The following is a 16,978-nucleotide window of genomic DNA, read 5'->3' as shown; positions in this document are numbered from 1 at the left end:
GTACAAACTGAGCAGTGTATTCTCAAACGTATTCACAAGGAAAGGTAAAAATCACAAAATGTTCTTCCTCATACACATACAGTCATAAATAACAGTCTGAAAGTGTAATGCATTAATGATAATAATGTAATGCAGTAATGATACTAAAATTCTGTCTTTATTTCAGTACTAATGAAGATTCTTTATGCTTGATACTGATTTTGAGTCTACAGTTATTATAATAGCAGTATAATATAATAAGAATTAATATTATATTTTTTCCATACAGAATAGGTAAGGTACAAGTGGTAGGCTTTAGCTCTGATATGAATCAAGACTATTTGTAAACTATTCTGTAAATGTCATATATATTCTTACTTAAGTGTTTCTTAGTATTAATATTATGTAAATTTGTATTTTTATTTTTTATCTAATATCTAGTCTCAATTACATTTTTGACAACTCTATAATATACACCATATACATTTCATAATATAAAAAAATGAAAGAATAGATCCCATTTAGTTATCGGTATATGTATCTGTCTATTCCAATCCTGATTTCACATTTTTTCCATTTGCCTACATCCTTAGAAAGACAAGCCTCAGCCTGTTGAATTGCCCCACCATTGTAACTATACAGTTGCTTTCCATGATATCTGATTGAGGAAGAACAATAGCTTTTAGTGGTGCCTTTTACTTGAGCATATCTGTCATGCGCGATTCCCCCAAAGGCTCTTCCTCCTCCTCCTCCTCTGTGCCCAGTGTTAGACCGCTCAATTGTAATCTGCAGGTGTCAGAGAGAGGAAACCACATGTGAGACAAGTACAATGGTAAACAATAGGGCTGTAATCACGGCGGGCAGGATAGCTATGACCACTCTGTACCTCTCCCATTTAGAATTCTGACCCCTTTCTTGTCGTGGAGGCTTGTGGGGTCATTGCGTGATATTACTTCTGCAGATGAGTCTACCTAAAAAAAAAAAAACTTGAATTTGAGTAGCATTTCGAGACATCAAAAGCTCAGTGGCGTGTCTGTTTATCGGAGATGCTTGCCACTTGAAACCCACCACATCAATTTGCCAAAAAGGCTAACAACTCAATGGCTCAATTTGTTCTGTCCTGACCCCTTATAGACCCCTCCCCTCAAAGCATTTTCACCACCAGCGGCAGCCCTGTCGTCACACACCCACCAACCCCTCTACGTCAGCCGCACCACGGGGGGAGAGGCGTATAAAAGAGGGGGGACTTTGGAGGTAGAGGCATAAGAACCGACCAAGTCTCCAGTGACCAACCAACTAGTAATACAACCACCCGCACTGCTGCTGCCTGCCTTCTTTTACTCTTCTCTCATCACCGGATCTCCTAATTGGCTCAGAATTAGAAATATTCACTTTACTTTTCACTGTATAGCACTTTGGACTTTTTGGTACGCAGCATGCAGCTTTTGGTGATCTTAGCAGCTCTTATGGGGGTGGTCTTCAGCGTCAAAGCAGTCTCCGCTCTACCTGTGGATGACAGAACTCCGCTCCATGCAAGCAAGGTAAGAAGAAATTCATTTTGATTCACACATTTCTGGGCATTTTAAGTTAATGTGTAAAAATGTAGAAACTGAGTTTATTTTTCTCTTTGCAGGAGTTGAGTAAAGAGCGTAAAGAGTTGATATTGAAACTGGTATCTGGTTTGCTGGATGGAGCACTGGACACCAACATGCTTCCTGGAGAGGGGTCACCATCTCTGGATTTGGAGGAGCCACTGGAGTCCCGGCTGGAGGAGAGGGCAGTGTACAACAGGCTATCGCTGCCACAACGTGATCGCAAAGCTCCCTGTAAAAACTTCTTCTGGAAAACGTTCACATCCTGCTAACAACGCCAAAAAGCAAGACCAAAACAGAAAAGATAAAATGAAGAATTTGCGACAACGATTTTCCTGGGCAGACCACATGAACTGTAGTAGACCTCAGCTGTACATATCTCATCAGACATCTATGGACTTCACTGAGAGGCGTGTCTGTTTACTGAATATGATTTACTTATGTATTTATGTACAATGGATGTATTTATGTATTTATTTTAGGGCCAAATAAAGCATGATCTAATGTTTGACATGAGTTAACATGAGTTGGTTGATTTTTATTAGTGAAACTGTGCATTGCTAAAAATCAGCAAAGGTAACACTTTACTTTTAAAATTTAATAAATTTTTGTAGTTTACATTTATTTTAATTTTTTGTTATTTATTATTACCAATATTTAATAAGTCCAGGAGTACACATATAAAATGTGCATATTAAAAACAATAAGTACATTTTTATTCTCTAAAACATACTTTTAGATTGATTTTCAAAATACAAATTTGATTCCCTTTGTTTCAATCATTGTTTAAAAATCTATGTATAAGAACCATAATAAAAGAATGATAGAGGCTTGACAGAGAAGGGGAATAATCTGTTGTAGCAGGGACAAAGATCAAACTCCAGAAGTTATTTTTACTTTTTCCTGAAGTCCTGTTACTTATATATTCCAAATCCCCAAATTAAATCAGTTAAACATACACACACAATAATATTTTTACGTTGTTTTTTTTTTTTTTTTTTACTTATTTACCAAAAAAAGTGCTTCATTAATTCCTACAATCACAGCCACTGACCCACCAAAGGTCGATCAATTGTAGAAGTCTAGAAGACATTGTAGAAGTCTATCAATCAAATGCTGCAAACCCAATGAACTCAATTCCACTAATAATAAGGAAACTATATGTGCCACTGTAAGACTAACCCAGCCTATACAACACTGGTTCATACAGGTCACATTCCATAACTCCGGCTGGGATAAAGGCATGACCCTATCAATAAGCTTTTCGATTTTAGATACCAAAAATCACCTTTGACGTAAGGAGCTCCAATCCTTTACAAAACAATTACCACACGCCCTTGGAGCACTTCTGGCATCCAGCCTTATTATATGTGTGTTTTTTTAGTCACCACCCACTGCGTTATAGACACCGGCCACAATCAAATATCGACCTGCGCAGTTCGTTTTTATGGGGTTGATGAATATGAGGTGGGCAAATTACATTCAGGTGCAGTTTCCTGCTGTTAAAGCCCGTACAAATGGCGTTCGCACACAGATGGCTAATCATGCCGTGAATAAACAAATAAAAACAGCACTTTGCAACGCACTCAGAGAAAAGGTTTTACTCACGGGAGCCCCGCTGTTATAGTCATGCAATAAATCAACTATTCTTCTCCCATTGTTTTGTTTTTTTGTGCCACTTTACACTCAAACTTCTTGCGTAAATGTACAAATACTTTGTTGAGTGGCGTTACTAATACAGTATAAATAACAGCTTGTCATTATAGGAGTGAGTCAACATGTCAAGTCAAAGTGAATAGGCTTTCTCTTTGAAACCTTTTCAATTCTTCTTTTTTAAATGCTCATAGAAACATCACATGCATACAATTGTCAAAACATTAGATTACTGTTGCATTATCTCTAGTAGGCTACAGCAAGCTGAACAGGTTCGTAGTACGCAATAATGTTTTTCTTACCATGTCTACAAAACCTTTCACCATCTTAAAGGAACACAATATATACAATATACAATATTCGTCATTGCACATTAAAGAGATATAGCCTAGCACTGCCGATTCAACAATCAAACTGGTATATAAAACTATAATTTTCATTGTTGCTCTAGTTAGAATACAGATAAATATAATACTTCAATCAGGTCGTGCATAAAATGATTACCAAGAATTTTACAGCACAAATAATAACTACATTTTACAGCCTTAATGAAGCATAAGAAAAGACTTAATTCATAAAGGACAAATAGTTTACTGAGAATGAGTCAAGCTTAGTTACTGCTTTTAAGGGTTTAGGGTTAGTGATATTTATGCCTGAACCATTCTTAATAATCTATTTGTTCATTATTAATTCATTATTTCTTCATGCTTTCCATCGATCCTTTCATCCATGTTCTTCCGCTTATCTGGACCTGTGTCACAGGGGTCGCAGTGTGAGCAGGGACTTCCAGACTTTCCCCACCCCAGACACTTCCTCCAGCTTCTCTGAGGGGATCCAAGGCATTCCCAGTCCAGGCAAATGACACAGTCCCTCCAGCATGTCCTGGGTCCTCTCCAGGCCTCCTCTCTGTTTGACATGCCTGTAACTCCTCTCCAGAGCGGCACCACGTGGCATCCGATAGAGATATTCAAGCCAGCTCAGCTGGCTCCTCTTGACATGGAGGAGCAGCAGCTCTACTCCATGTTTCTCCTGTGTGACTGAGCTCCTCTCTGTGGAGGAAACTCATTTTGACCGCTTGTATCCTTGATCTTGTCCTTTCAGGCAGTACCCAAAGCTCATGACCATAAGTGAGAGTAGGAACATAGACTGACTGGTAAATTGAGAGCTTTGCCTTTTGACAACTTCTTTACCACAACAGTAGAACGACTGCATCCCTGCGGGTTCTGCACAGGTCCTCCTATCAGTCCTCAAGCTTTATTAAGGCTAATTAAGATGTACTTATTATAATGTGTTATAAAGCAAAATACTTTAATTTTAAAATTTAGATGTTCATGTTATTGCTTTGCTGGCAGCAGAGCAATAAAAGGTTCATCACAAAAATTGAGAAGAAATAAACCTAGAGAACATTAAAACCACTAAAAATTCATATGATTATAGACCTACTCATGTCCTATTTAGACAAAAATAAAAACAGGAAATAAATGTGGTGGTTGAACTAATTTCCTTCCAAATTGTAATGTTCTTACATACAAATAGAACAGTGGGTGATGATTTTGCTATTATTTAGCTCCCATTGATTCTGGGGAAACGGTCATTTTCCTGGCTAATCTGAACAGTGAACTAGAATGAACTACCTTGTTTGTAACAAGTAGATGTAACTTTTTACATTTATTCATCAAACATATAACTTTTATTAACATATAAACATTATCATTTTACACACTATTCTTATTCATTGACACCCCCATATTTCATCTTCTTCTTATGTAAAATGTATGTCCTTGCTAGATCTTGAATCTTATGGGGCCCCCAGGGGACAGACATAAAGTACTCACTTATCTATGCCTATCTCCTATCTCCTAGCCTATCTCCTGCAGCTTTTGTCTGACAGTGACGGACAACAGATGCACTCCTATATCACACTGAACACATGTAAAGACACAATTTAAAGCAAGTTCACAGTTCTGATTGATTACACTATAAAAAGGACGCTTTCTTCCTACTCACTAATCTCCTGCTGGGTTTGTATATGGGCTTAAACGTAAGGAAATGAACACGTTGAATTCCTTTTTAATGCAAATTTATACCAAAGAAGCACATGAACGTTACAGTTGAATTACAAAGCTCTATAATTAAACCGTTGTTGCAGCATCAGACCCCGTTTTGTCATAGCTTACAAAGACGCAGTGGTGGTGGTGGCAAGAACACCTGATTACATTGTTTATTCTAGATGCTGAAAGTTGGAGTATGTAACTTTTTTGCTTATATACATGGCGATGTTATTTCTTTGCCTTTTATCAATTAAGATATAGTTTTAAAATTTGTCCTCTGCATTTGATCCATCCTTCAATGCCACTGGGGCAACCTGTCAGGAGTTGTGTGGGGGCACAGTGCAGCTCCTGGGAACCCATCCCCAGATCTTGGGCTAGGCTTGGTCAGAACTAGTCAGCCTGATGCCACCCAGTGCCTCTGCTCAATTTCATTTCTCTCCAGCGACAAGGTCAGGAATTGGAATACACTAGATGTTTTGCAAAAACCCTGAAAGTACGAGTCAGGGTACCAGCCAATCAGCGAAGAACCATACATTCTGTGTTGACGTTTACCGAGATCGAGGATTTAAAGCTGAAACAAGGAGAATGTATGGTAAATTTTATCAAGGGGAAAGACGTTATTGCCCTTCCTCCTATGGGATTTGGGAAAAGCCTGTTAGCCCCGTTAGTGGCGCATTACATATGTCACAACCACATAGCGGCGATTGGTTAAATAAAAAAAGTACTCACCTACCGTCAAGCAAACGAATCCTAATGCTGCGAGGTCAGACGGTTTCCATGAAGTGAAACTGGCAAATGAAGCAATCTAGGTCAGGACTACTTAAGATGGAAAATTTTAACTATTATGCATGTTTTGGGTTGATTTTGGGAAAATTTTGGGGATGGGGAAAACATGAGTGCCCAGAGGAAACCTACCTATACAAACTCCAGTTAAAGTTCCACTGTGCGACTGTTCTGGTGTAGGGTCCGTCACTTAATTGTCTCCATAGAAATTTTATTGTGTTATCTAGGCAGGTTACAGCACCACACTACATTACACTTCATGTCTGTGGATAGTCTGCCCTACTCGCAGAAGGAATTATTGTATTTTTGAGCAATAGATCCCCCTGTAATGAATAAATCCTGGATGGATATGTTTAATGTCATACATGGGACATTTCAGCCAAAGTGATGACATTTCCATGAAGTAGGTAGGGGAAGCTCCACCAGAAAAGTTGCGCAGTGCACCTTTAAATAGACTGAGCAGCATAAGAGATGAACTGAGAACCTTTTTGTTGTGAGGCAAGAGTTCTAGCCACTCAACTGCTGTACTACCTAGATCATATCGTCATGGAGGCAAGCAGATACCTGACCCTCCACCGGAAAACTTACTCAGTGAACCTATCTTTTGTAGGTTATATTCAAGTTATATTGTTTTGTATTATACTTACATAACTCCTGAGGTTTATGCTACACAAAATGTTATGCCCGATGCTGTTGTCAATCACTTTTCCAAATATAAACAGGACAATCTGTGGGTTTTAGGTGCGTCCACTCCTAACTCTGCGCCGCAGGTCTAAATGAGCATACACAGGAGTGACTTCAAAGACGATGCCTGCAAGCAAGGCATTTTATTGGTTTTCCTTTTGATCTGAAAGAGGGGCCGGGAAGTGCTCAGGAGTAACTGTGTAATTCAAATTTCTCTGTGACTCGATAGGTGATGCTGAATGAAAAATAACAAAGACTTTTTATTATTTTGCTATTTCTCACTGTTGGTACGTCAAAGTGCAGCTCACATATAAAGTTGGATACTTGTAACTGTGATTTTAATAGTTTTATGTGAGTTATTGCCCCAACAAAGTATGAGTCATTTACCAGTTACGATTCAAAACTGTGACGTAAGCATGTCATTGTTCAGGTATGACCAACTTCAGAATTCATAACAATTAGTTTCTGTTTCTGTTTATGTGAGGTAAAAAATGTGAGGTTTTTAGTGCTCAAAAATACCTTGAAAAACATTCTTACCGCAAGTGGGGTTGTCTCTCTGCAGAGCTGGCCTGTAACTTAGCCCAGTAGTGCCATCTGCTTGTCTCCATGGAGATAGGTAATTTTAATGCCATATCGTGGAATATTCCAGGCAAAGCAATAACATCTCTATGGGGACAAGCAGGTGGCAGACCCTACAGCAGAAAAAATATATAGAGCACTACTCAATATATACTCTTACCACTCTAACCCAGTGTTTCCCAAACTTTTTTTTTCTGGGGAACCAATATTACTCAAGTTTTAAACAATGAAAAATAGTAAATGAAATGCAGCAATAAAAAGTGTCAATAAGTCGTCTATTTGGACATTAAATGTAGCCAATTTCATTTTTCTTTTCAATATTCAATTGAACCAGCAATATTGGAACAAAATAGTCAATAAAATAATTACAAAAAGATTAGAAATTATACAAAACAGGTTTTAATATTTCAACTGTTCTAATGAGGTGGACCTGTCTGCGTTCTTGTAGCATGTTGCAAGAGGAGGAAGCAGCAGCATATCAGTGTCAGAGTTGTATATTACAGACCTACACATGCAGATTGTGTCAAAGCGACCCCAAAAACATCTCATGCGAACCACCTGAGGGTTGCGACCCAGTCTTTGGGAAACAATGCTCTAACCAGTAAATGACTTTTTACTGTATTACATATGCAGCTCATTTATCAAGCTGTAGTCAACACGTATTTGCTGTTTTGTACTTTTTTGTTTTTCCATTAGCCAGTATTAGAAAATCCCAGCTAATGCAAAAAGTTCCTGCAGTAATAAGGCGGCTAATTAGCAATATAGCAGTTGTGTAATTGTTCTAATTTCTCTAGGTGCATCATAGGTCTTGGGTTGCTTCACTCTTTGCCCAAAGCCTTGTTTTTTCATTCCCAACTGCATATGATGGCAAAGAAATTGATTAATATAAGTGAGTGTGCTCTTTCTGAATCAGAAGTTGTATTGATCAAGGTTGGAGGAACTTATTATTAATAGTGTGGGCTTACGTTTCTAGCAGGTGGGATATTGATTTAAGATGGAGTGCTGTGAACATGTGTGAAATGCTGTGTTTCATAAGGTGGAGAGATCTCATGAGGCGGAGAGATTTGTTATTCGCTACAAGATCGAGTAAAAGAGCTGTTTTGCTTCGTGATAAATGGATATGGAAGTATTCAGACTTGTACTTGTACTACATTAACCCAGTGGCTTCTACAGAGCCTGCAGCTGCCGTATTCTTCTCCATCAGTGGACCGCAATTTGTTTGAATCTGACATTTCAGGTTGTGTCCCCGCGTCTGAACAAATGCAGCATGGTTGGACAGTCAAAGTCTTGAATTGGAATAAACAGGTTTGCAAGTAGTTTCTCTTGGTATATATGTAAAAGAATGTTGTAGAAATAACAGACTAGCTTCACTCTTTTGATGAATCATTAGTGTCTTTCAGGAGCAGCTCATGTCTATTCACTTTTAAATTTCTGCCTGTGTTGAATGCGTCTGAGGCTGGTGCGTAACCAGCTTTTTGCAGCGAAATGAAACCGAACGCTTTTCAAAGAGTTTTCAAAAGCATCATAAAGCGCCGAGTCGTGCATATTATATGGAGGCTGTGAATCTGTCTGTTGTGACTGAGGCGAGCATTGTGCAGCCAACAAGTGTCCCTGATGACTTTGTCCCACGGAGGAGCACACGGGAGCAGGCTCAGGGGGGGATTGTTTTCCCCCGCGGGCCTTAATAATGTCGCCTGATGGCTTATTCAGTCGGCCCGGCGCAGCGCTAAAAGCTGATCATTACAGGCCCCAGTGCTCTTTCACTCCTGAAGCCCGTACCTCCCAAAATGAGCTGTCTGCGTGCGAGAGAGGAGCCTGCGCCGCTGCCAGATCGCTAACGCTAAACACAAGGCCACAAGTGCTTAACGAGGACCGCAAAGTGTTGGATGCACACCACAGGTCGCGTCTCTCTCACAGCCAAAACTTTGAAATCCTATTAGTTTGATTGGAGATGTGTGCAGCCCCGTCTAATTGGTGTGCACTGAAGAGGACTGCTCTCCTGAGGTTTGCCTTGACTCCACATTGTAATTAGGTGTCTGAAAAATGTGTGTTTTGACCAAATTACTGTTTCTTCAGTTTCATTTTTACAGAGAAAACAGGCAAGATTTTTATTTCACGAAAACTGACTCAAAATCCTGACATAAGAGGCCTTCAAGAGGTTACAAGGCCTATTTAGGGCTGGTCATGTTTTGTAAAATTATAATTGGGATTTTTCGACAAATATTTGCAATTTCAGTTTTAGAATCAAAGTTCACAGCATATATTTTGTCCATCAGAAGACTGAAATATCAGATGTAACAATATGTTTTAGACCTTTGCATAGGTTTAAACTACAATATTAGTCAGTTTTGTACATTAGCCAGATGAAACCTTTGCTGTTTTGGGATTATTCTTGGTGCCCTCATTGTAAAAGTCAATTTTTTCTTACATTTTGAAATAATGTTGTTCCACGATGCTTTTAAATCCTATTTCATTACACCACTTGACAAAGAAGCTATTTTGAATCTCCTTTATCTTCCTCTACTGTCACAAAAAGTATATTGAGTGTCTCGCAATGAATGCTGTGCAGAAGAGGACACATATTTTTGTCACTAAACATGTTCACATTAATTGTTTGGCGCTTCACTGAGCGTTTGAGTGACTCACTGGTAACTCAGCTTGTGGTTCCAAGTGTTCCCCCAAGATGATGTGTGGTCTCAGCAAATACTTATCCATCTTTGCAATCCTCAAAGTTTATGACGTCAACTTCTTAACCTTTTTTACTCCCATCAATAAAGAAATACAGTATATCTCATTGTGAAGAATTATGCCATTACTTTGCTATTGACCAGACAATAGAGGAAGCTAATTAAATCTAAATTACTAATTACAATTGATGATAGAAGACACCAATAGACCCATATCTTAAACTGTTGTGTTGCCTCATACTTCACCTGTATGGGAATCTGTCTTGATAAGCTGAGTTGATGCTCTGGCAGTTCATTAGTTTTCTCATTGATTCAGACCCACTCGTGTTGATGGCACCATTAACAGGACAGGGTACAAGAAGATATTGACGATCTTGTTGAGGTCTTGTATGATAGGTCTCTAATCACTGCTTCCGTGATTAACTCCCACATTGACTTCACCTCACGTCCCTTTTGTTCATGTAATAGATTTGTTGCCACAGCAGCGGATAAGGAGCCTCAATCCTATAATTTTCTACCCAGAATATGATTGTTCTACGTCAGTATTAGGGATGGGTTTAGCAGTTTGGACATATCACATAAAAAATATAAATAAATAAAAAATAAAGCAAATACCTAAGTACTGTAATTGAGAAAACAAGGTGGCTTGAGTTATTGAGATCCTAAATGTCAAGGTTGAATTACGAAGATTGTCTTTCATTTATTAACGACATATAAAATTAGAACCAGTGCAGACAACTGCCCATTACTCAAATAGGAAATCTATGTTTAATGTTCACACTGACTTGCCATTCATCTCAAGCTTAACAGACCTGAAAGTATTCAATCAATTAGACAAGACATAAAAGCTATTCATATTCCTCTTAGTTATTATTGAGTCATGGTCTGTCAGTGCTGTTCCGATGACTCAAATCTGATGTAAGGAAAAGCTTTGAAATAAAGGGGCTTGGCAGGAAACCCCGGCAACTCTTGGTAAACAAACTTAGCCCTGCCCCTGAGGGTCACCGCAGCACTTAAGATACACCCCCATGCTGCAAAGTTATACAACAGATCAATGACTATTACGAATTATCAATGGAAAGAAATGAAATGGGGAATCCCTATTTCAGCTGTTTCTCTGTACGGAAATTGGAACACTTTGTATCCACAACAGCTTGGACAGCATGTGGTGCAGTTGGTAGAGGACTTTTCCACTAATCCAAAGTTTTGAATGATCTATCTAATGAATCAATTCCTTGTGATATGTAAATATGAGCATTTAAGTTAAGGAGAAATGTGTCTTCTGCATTTCAGTCCATTTCAACTGGAGCAACCTGTCAGGAGCAGTGGGTGCCACAATGCCATGTCCAGGGACCTATCTCCAGTTTTTGAGCTCGGCTTGATCAGGAATACCTTAGCTGGAGGATTTTACCTTTAGTGTATGTTTTATGTAGCTGGAGAAATTTGGGTTTAATGGTAGAAATTGAAACCCACCTACGCACAGGGAGAAGCAACCTTCTTGCTGGTCACAGAGGCACTGTGCCGCCTGACTTTTGATGTTGCACAAAATGACACACTTAACTTAAAAATACTCCTAAGTGTATAAAAAAGTGTGTACTTTACATTTACCCCTAAGACACTTCGATGAGACTTTTTTCCTCTTTTAAAACAGTGCTGTCCTTGGTCAGATTTTCTGTCTGCTTTCCTGTGAAGACTACAAACGTGTTAATTGAATTTTAGTGAAATCCCTTTATAGCAGCCTTTTAGAGAACACGTCCTTTCTAACTTATTTCCTCTCTAATGTAAAGGCGGCTTTGAAAAGTGGGATTTATGTGAACCAGATTTCCTCTGTCTCACGGGCATAATTTGAAACATAATGAAGAAGGCGCTTAGTGGAGGTGGGTGTCTGTATTCTGGCTGGGAGCAGCATCTCCGTGCCATATCTCATCACTGTTTCTCTACATTGTCGCCACCGGCCCCTTTAGCAACTTAGGGGTGTCCACCGCATTGCTATAGCTTTTGTCAGTTTGAATTAGGCTGGAAATGACTGTGTGGAATGTGTGGCATTTGTGTTAAGGTGCCCCTGTCTGTATCACACTTTTGCTCAACGAGCCTGACGTCATTGTTGAAATCTGCCACACAAAAGCCTAGAAAATCAACTCATCAAAAGACAATATTCATCATTAGCAGCTATGAGAAGTGAGCACCTGGGTTTGGGATTGGATGTACCTTTTTGTAAATGTAAAAATAGCAATGATAGGTCTATAATAGGAGGTTTCTGCAGATAAGACCCCTGCCCTGAATCAACCCCTTTTTTCTGTGTCATAGATCGCATTTATCCTCATTCACACTGTGAATGAGTGAATTGTAAACTGTCACAAACATCACCTGTGTAATTTACCCTGTTACGTAATCCTGCAAAGAGATGGAGACATTTCAGGTCAGATTTTGACTTGCTGATGAACTCTGATTTTGTCTTGATAACAAGATTATGATAACAACAAAAACATACTTGGAGTTGTTTTGTTTTATTCACACATGTTTAACACACAAACTCTGCATATTTAGTTTTTCTCTCAAACAGAAACACTGAGTTCCACCTTTTGATGTCATGTGGTAATACAGGAAGTGCCTGACTGTGTTTTTAAACTCCATATACTTTCAGTGAACTAAGGGTTAAAGGTTGCTGTTAATTTGAAAACTATCACAACATGACATCACAAGGTGGAACAAGCATTTTGAGCTTCATCGATTTTGCCAGCCTAATAATACAGGATTAGTTAAACATGCATGAATGAAACAAAACACAACTCCAGATATGCTTTTGATAAGGTAACAATTTTGTAACATGGCTTTAAGCTCACAAGAGTCAGTTTTGCGTAAAATAGGACCTTTAAGAATCTACTTCAACTACTGGTAAAAAAACAGTTGCTCTTGTCTAGTGTATAATGTTGCTGTGTCCTTAGTTAAAACATTTCATCCACATTACCTACTAAGAATGCGATGTGTACGTGAGTGGTTGGGGTCAAAGGTGGCTCAAATGGCAGCCACTTTTCAGTCAGTCAGACTCCCGGCAGCTATGACTTTACAAATACTTTATCAGCATTAAGTGTGGTAAGAGAATGAATGAAGAGGTGGTGAATAAATTCAAGCCATTATATAGGATACTGTGTTGTTATACTATGTTAAATAATTCATTAAAACAAATAAAGCAAAAATGTATATAATTTTTGATGATTTGTAAGCGGTCTACCATTCAAATTGCGATTGTGCAACTTGTGAGTCAGCGACAGTTTCACCTGAATCCATTATTTCCCCATAAACCACTGCTTAAGAGAAACAGGATGAAGACATTTTGCGTAAAACATTTCAGGTGCATTGAGTGCTTTCATGTTGATTTTCCACGCCTACGCACAATGAACAAGTACAATGGAAGGTTTAATGGAAATATTAAGCCCCACTCGCGGAATAAAGCATCTTAATTTGGCGTATCATGAGAAGCAAAAGGCAGATGTTTGTGGGGTGAGAGATAGATGGGAAAATGACTGAAGAGACATTGACGGAGGATATGTGGCACTTTGTAGCAGGTGCCGAGCTTAAACTCCTCTCACTTTTGGCATAACCACAGTGGACGGGCAAATTACAGTGGATTAACTCGGCATTGTCCCCAGCATTCAGCCACTCTGACACATTCTCACGTATTCAAGTTGTTAATTACAGTTTGCGACCTGTGGGTGGAGGAGACTGCACTGATTGCAAGAGGAAGAAGTAAAAAGGGAAAAGGGGAAGTAATATCGGGAAAAGATGATGAGGACTTTGAGGTCAGCTAGGGGGAAGCAAAGGAAGTCACCATAGCAAGACACTGTAGTAACAGTGTAGAAAAGAATGTTATGTCTTACTAGTTTCAATAATAATACAAAATGATTTGGGGGCTTGTGGTGCTTTTAATTATGTGACCCTCACCATTTTGCAGCAATATTTTGTCTAGGTCTAGGTCAGACATGTCAAGCTTAGACTCTTGTTGTGGATTCAATGTTTAAGCAAAGCTATTATTAAACATTAATTTTAAAATGTAATGTTAAACCTTTTCTTATCTTGAAAGAAGAGAAAACGTGCAGATGTTCTTGAAATTTTTCAATAAATATTTAGTTTGGCCCATGACTTAGTCCCAGTTTTTTAATTTTGGCCCTCTGTGAACTCGGAAATTTGCTATGTGTAACTTTTCTGGTGGAGGGTTTGTCACCAGCTTGTCTCCATGGAGAATCTGAATGTTCCCTGGCATTTCACCTATTTATCGCCTGTCTATTTCTGTTACAGGTCAGATCTGTGGAGGAGTGATCCTCACTTACAATAAGATGTATGTGTATTTTTCAAGGTTTGGAAGCAATAAAAACACCTGTAATAAATGGTAGTGGACCCCAGACTGGAAGTTACATAGTGCGCTTTTAAGTAGCAAATGAGAGGGCGAAAAGGCAAACAGTTATAGGCAAACTACAGACTACTATACACTAACTATACAAAATGAAAAAAAAAATTGTGTTATTGGCTATGTTTTGGCTATTTTTCTTGCATTTGAAGAATCCATGAAGAATCAATTTTTCCCATTCCAAAGATAAATATTTTGTTTTCAATTATTCAATTCTACAGCACCATTCCTAATTTCAAATTATTGTGAAATCCATTGCAGATAATATGCATTGTTTTATGCATAATCTAGTTGTCAGCACTTGAATGAAGAGTTTTGTTTACTTATGTTTTCTCTCATCTAAGGTCACATTCATTGATTGCATTTGAATGAAAGGTGCTTTATGTGACTTTTCTGGCAGAGGGTTCCCATCTTCTTGTCTCTAAGGAAATATAATACTTGGCAAAGAATATTCCATAACATGGCTTAAACGTGTCTAATAAAATAATAAATAATAAAACGTGTCAGGTCAGATCTCTGAAGAGGCAACCCCGCTAAGAATGCATGTTTTCCTAGATACTTTCAAACTCTAAAAATATCTATAACAGAATAAAAGAAGCATATAAAAAACATACTGAAGAACATTCCAGGCCAATAAATCCTCAGAAGACAAGACGACCGACCCTCCACCAGAAAAGTTATAGTGCACCTTTAAGAGTGTTGTTTACCTATGTTTTGGAGGACAAGCAGAATTTAAACTCTGTCTTTGATGTCTCTTGAACTCTAATGATGGTCTGACTTCTCAGAGAAACCTCTTCATTAAAGCTCAGCACAATATGCATTTGACAGTCAAACTAGGACGCTTTTTATTTTCCAAAGAGTTTACTCAGGCTTGATCAAAACATCTTATGCCATGCTATATCTCTCTCTCTCTCTCACTCTTTTTTTCTCTCGCTCCCCCTTTCTCTCTTTGTCTCTCCCTCTGTCTCTCTCTCTCGCTTTTTGTCGCTCCCTCCCTCTCTCTCTTTCTCGCTCTTTCTATCTCTTTTCTCTCCCTTTCTCTCTCTCTCACTCTCTCACGCTCACACACTCACGTTTCTGTTAAATTACCTTCAGCATACGCACAAACAGCCCTACATGTTCCCGATGACGCACATATTCAATAGACTTTCAATTAGTGCGTGTTCGGCATTACCTCTGACTCTCAGGATCACTTACAGTCAGATCTGATGCAAGGCGTTTTTTAAAAGCTGTACTCAAAACTAAATAATGAATAACTATAAAAGGGAAGTGCACTGAAGATATGAACTGCTAGGTCAATGGGAGAAGAGCGCTTTGTCCAGGACTTTTAGTGTAATTGAGGGAAGTACACTAACAATGTAGACTATAGGCCACTGAACATTGGTCCTTTGTATATCGTTCTCTATGAATTATTATTTGTTCCTCTTGATCTGCATTTTCAGTCTCCAAGCAACTGCTGACTTGAAAACTATTTAAACTCACCTGTCATTGACCAACAAGAAATCCAATTCTGTTTTTGCAATTACTTCATATCAGTTTAAATATCAGTAAATAGTTCAGTTAAAGGTGTACCATGGAACTTTTCTAGTGGGGGTCCTTCATCTACTTGTGTTCATGGAGATGTGATGCTTTTCCCGACATGCTCCGCACTATGACATTTAATTTACATGCAAGATAGATGTGTTTATTGCTAAAATACTTTGAAAAACATGCTTTTGTATGTGAGCAAGCCCACTTCTCCACAGATCTGACCTGTAATTTGGTCTGGGGACGTCACCTGCTTTTCTATAAAGTTTAATGCCATTGTTAAGAAGAACTATACTGTGGAACATTCCAAGCACAGCAATAACGTCTGAATGGAGATAAGCGAGTGGCAGACTTCACAAGATAAATGTACACAATGCATCTTCAATGGGCCTATATTACACGATATTCTGATCTGTTATGTTTCCTCATCAGAAACATGCCTAGAGTTGTGTTTTGTTTTATTCACACATTTAAAACACAAACCCTGCATATTTAGGCTGAAATCTTCTCTCAGAAGGAACACTCAAACATGTGTGAATGAAACAAAACACAACTCCAGGTATGTTTTGAGGAGATAACATTCTTATAGCTACGGCTAAAAACTCACAAGAGTAAATTTTGTGCAGGTGTAAATAGTGTGAAATTTTGATATTTCTTCACTGACTTAATTGCATGTGCCACTTTGAGTTTTGACCTATAGCAACATAGTAATATACTGTATTTTAGACTAATATTAATCAATTCATTTGGGGTACTTTGTTTATTATGACTCCTTTTCCTAAAATATGTTTAAATCAAGTAAACCTTTTTTTTCTGTTTTATATTTCACCTGTCACATGTCCATACTCATATACAGCATGCGGGCGGAGGCGTAATCTTTCCTCTTCTCGGCGTTTTGACGCACACTTACACAGGTGCTGTCTATGGGACTATAGCATTAGCTCCATCCCACTGAACTCTCAATGGATCCAGCTGTGATTCAGAGAGCTCTGGGTGTCACGACGACGCCTCTCTCCCGAAGAGCAGAGGCAGGTTTTG

At 38.6% G+C, this 16,978-nt stretch overlaps 1 protein-coding gene across 1 annotated transcript; it reads left to right on the top strand.

Annotated features, from left to right (window-relative positions):
• The first annotated feature begins 1,261 nt into the window (after positions 1-1,261).
• sst7 (somatostatin family member 7) lies at positions 1,262-2,047 on the top strand. Its single transcript, XM_020930095.2, has 2 exons — positions 1,262-1,520; positions 1,613-2,047. The coding sequence occupies exons 1-2, from the start codon at positions 1,416-1,418 to the stop codon at positions 1,841-1,843; spliced, it is 336 nt and encodes a 111-aa protein (XP_020785754.1). The 5' UTR covers positions 1,262-1,415; the 3' UTR covers positions 1,844-2,047.
• Positions 2,048-16,978: the final 14,931 nt, after the last annotated feature.

This window comes from Boleophthalmus pectinirostris, unplaced genomic scaffold, assembly GCF_026225935.1.
Source record: "Boleophthalmus pectinirostris isolate CB_2022bp ecotype Guang Dong unplaced genomic scaffold, ASM2622593v1 HiC_scaffold_8, whole genome shotgun sequence".
NCBI classification, from domain to species: Eukaryota; Metazoa; Chordata; class Actinopteri; order Gobiiformes; family Gobiidae; genus Boleophthalmus; species Boleophthalmus pectinirostris.
Note: the sequence above shows the minus strand (reverse complement) of the source record. Positions and strands in the feature narration are given on the sequence as shown.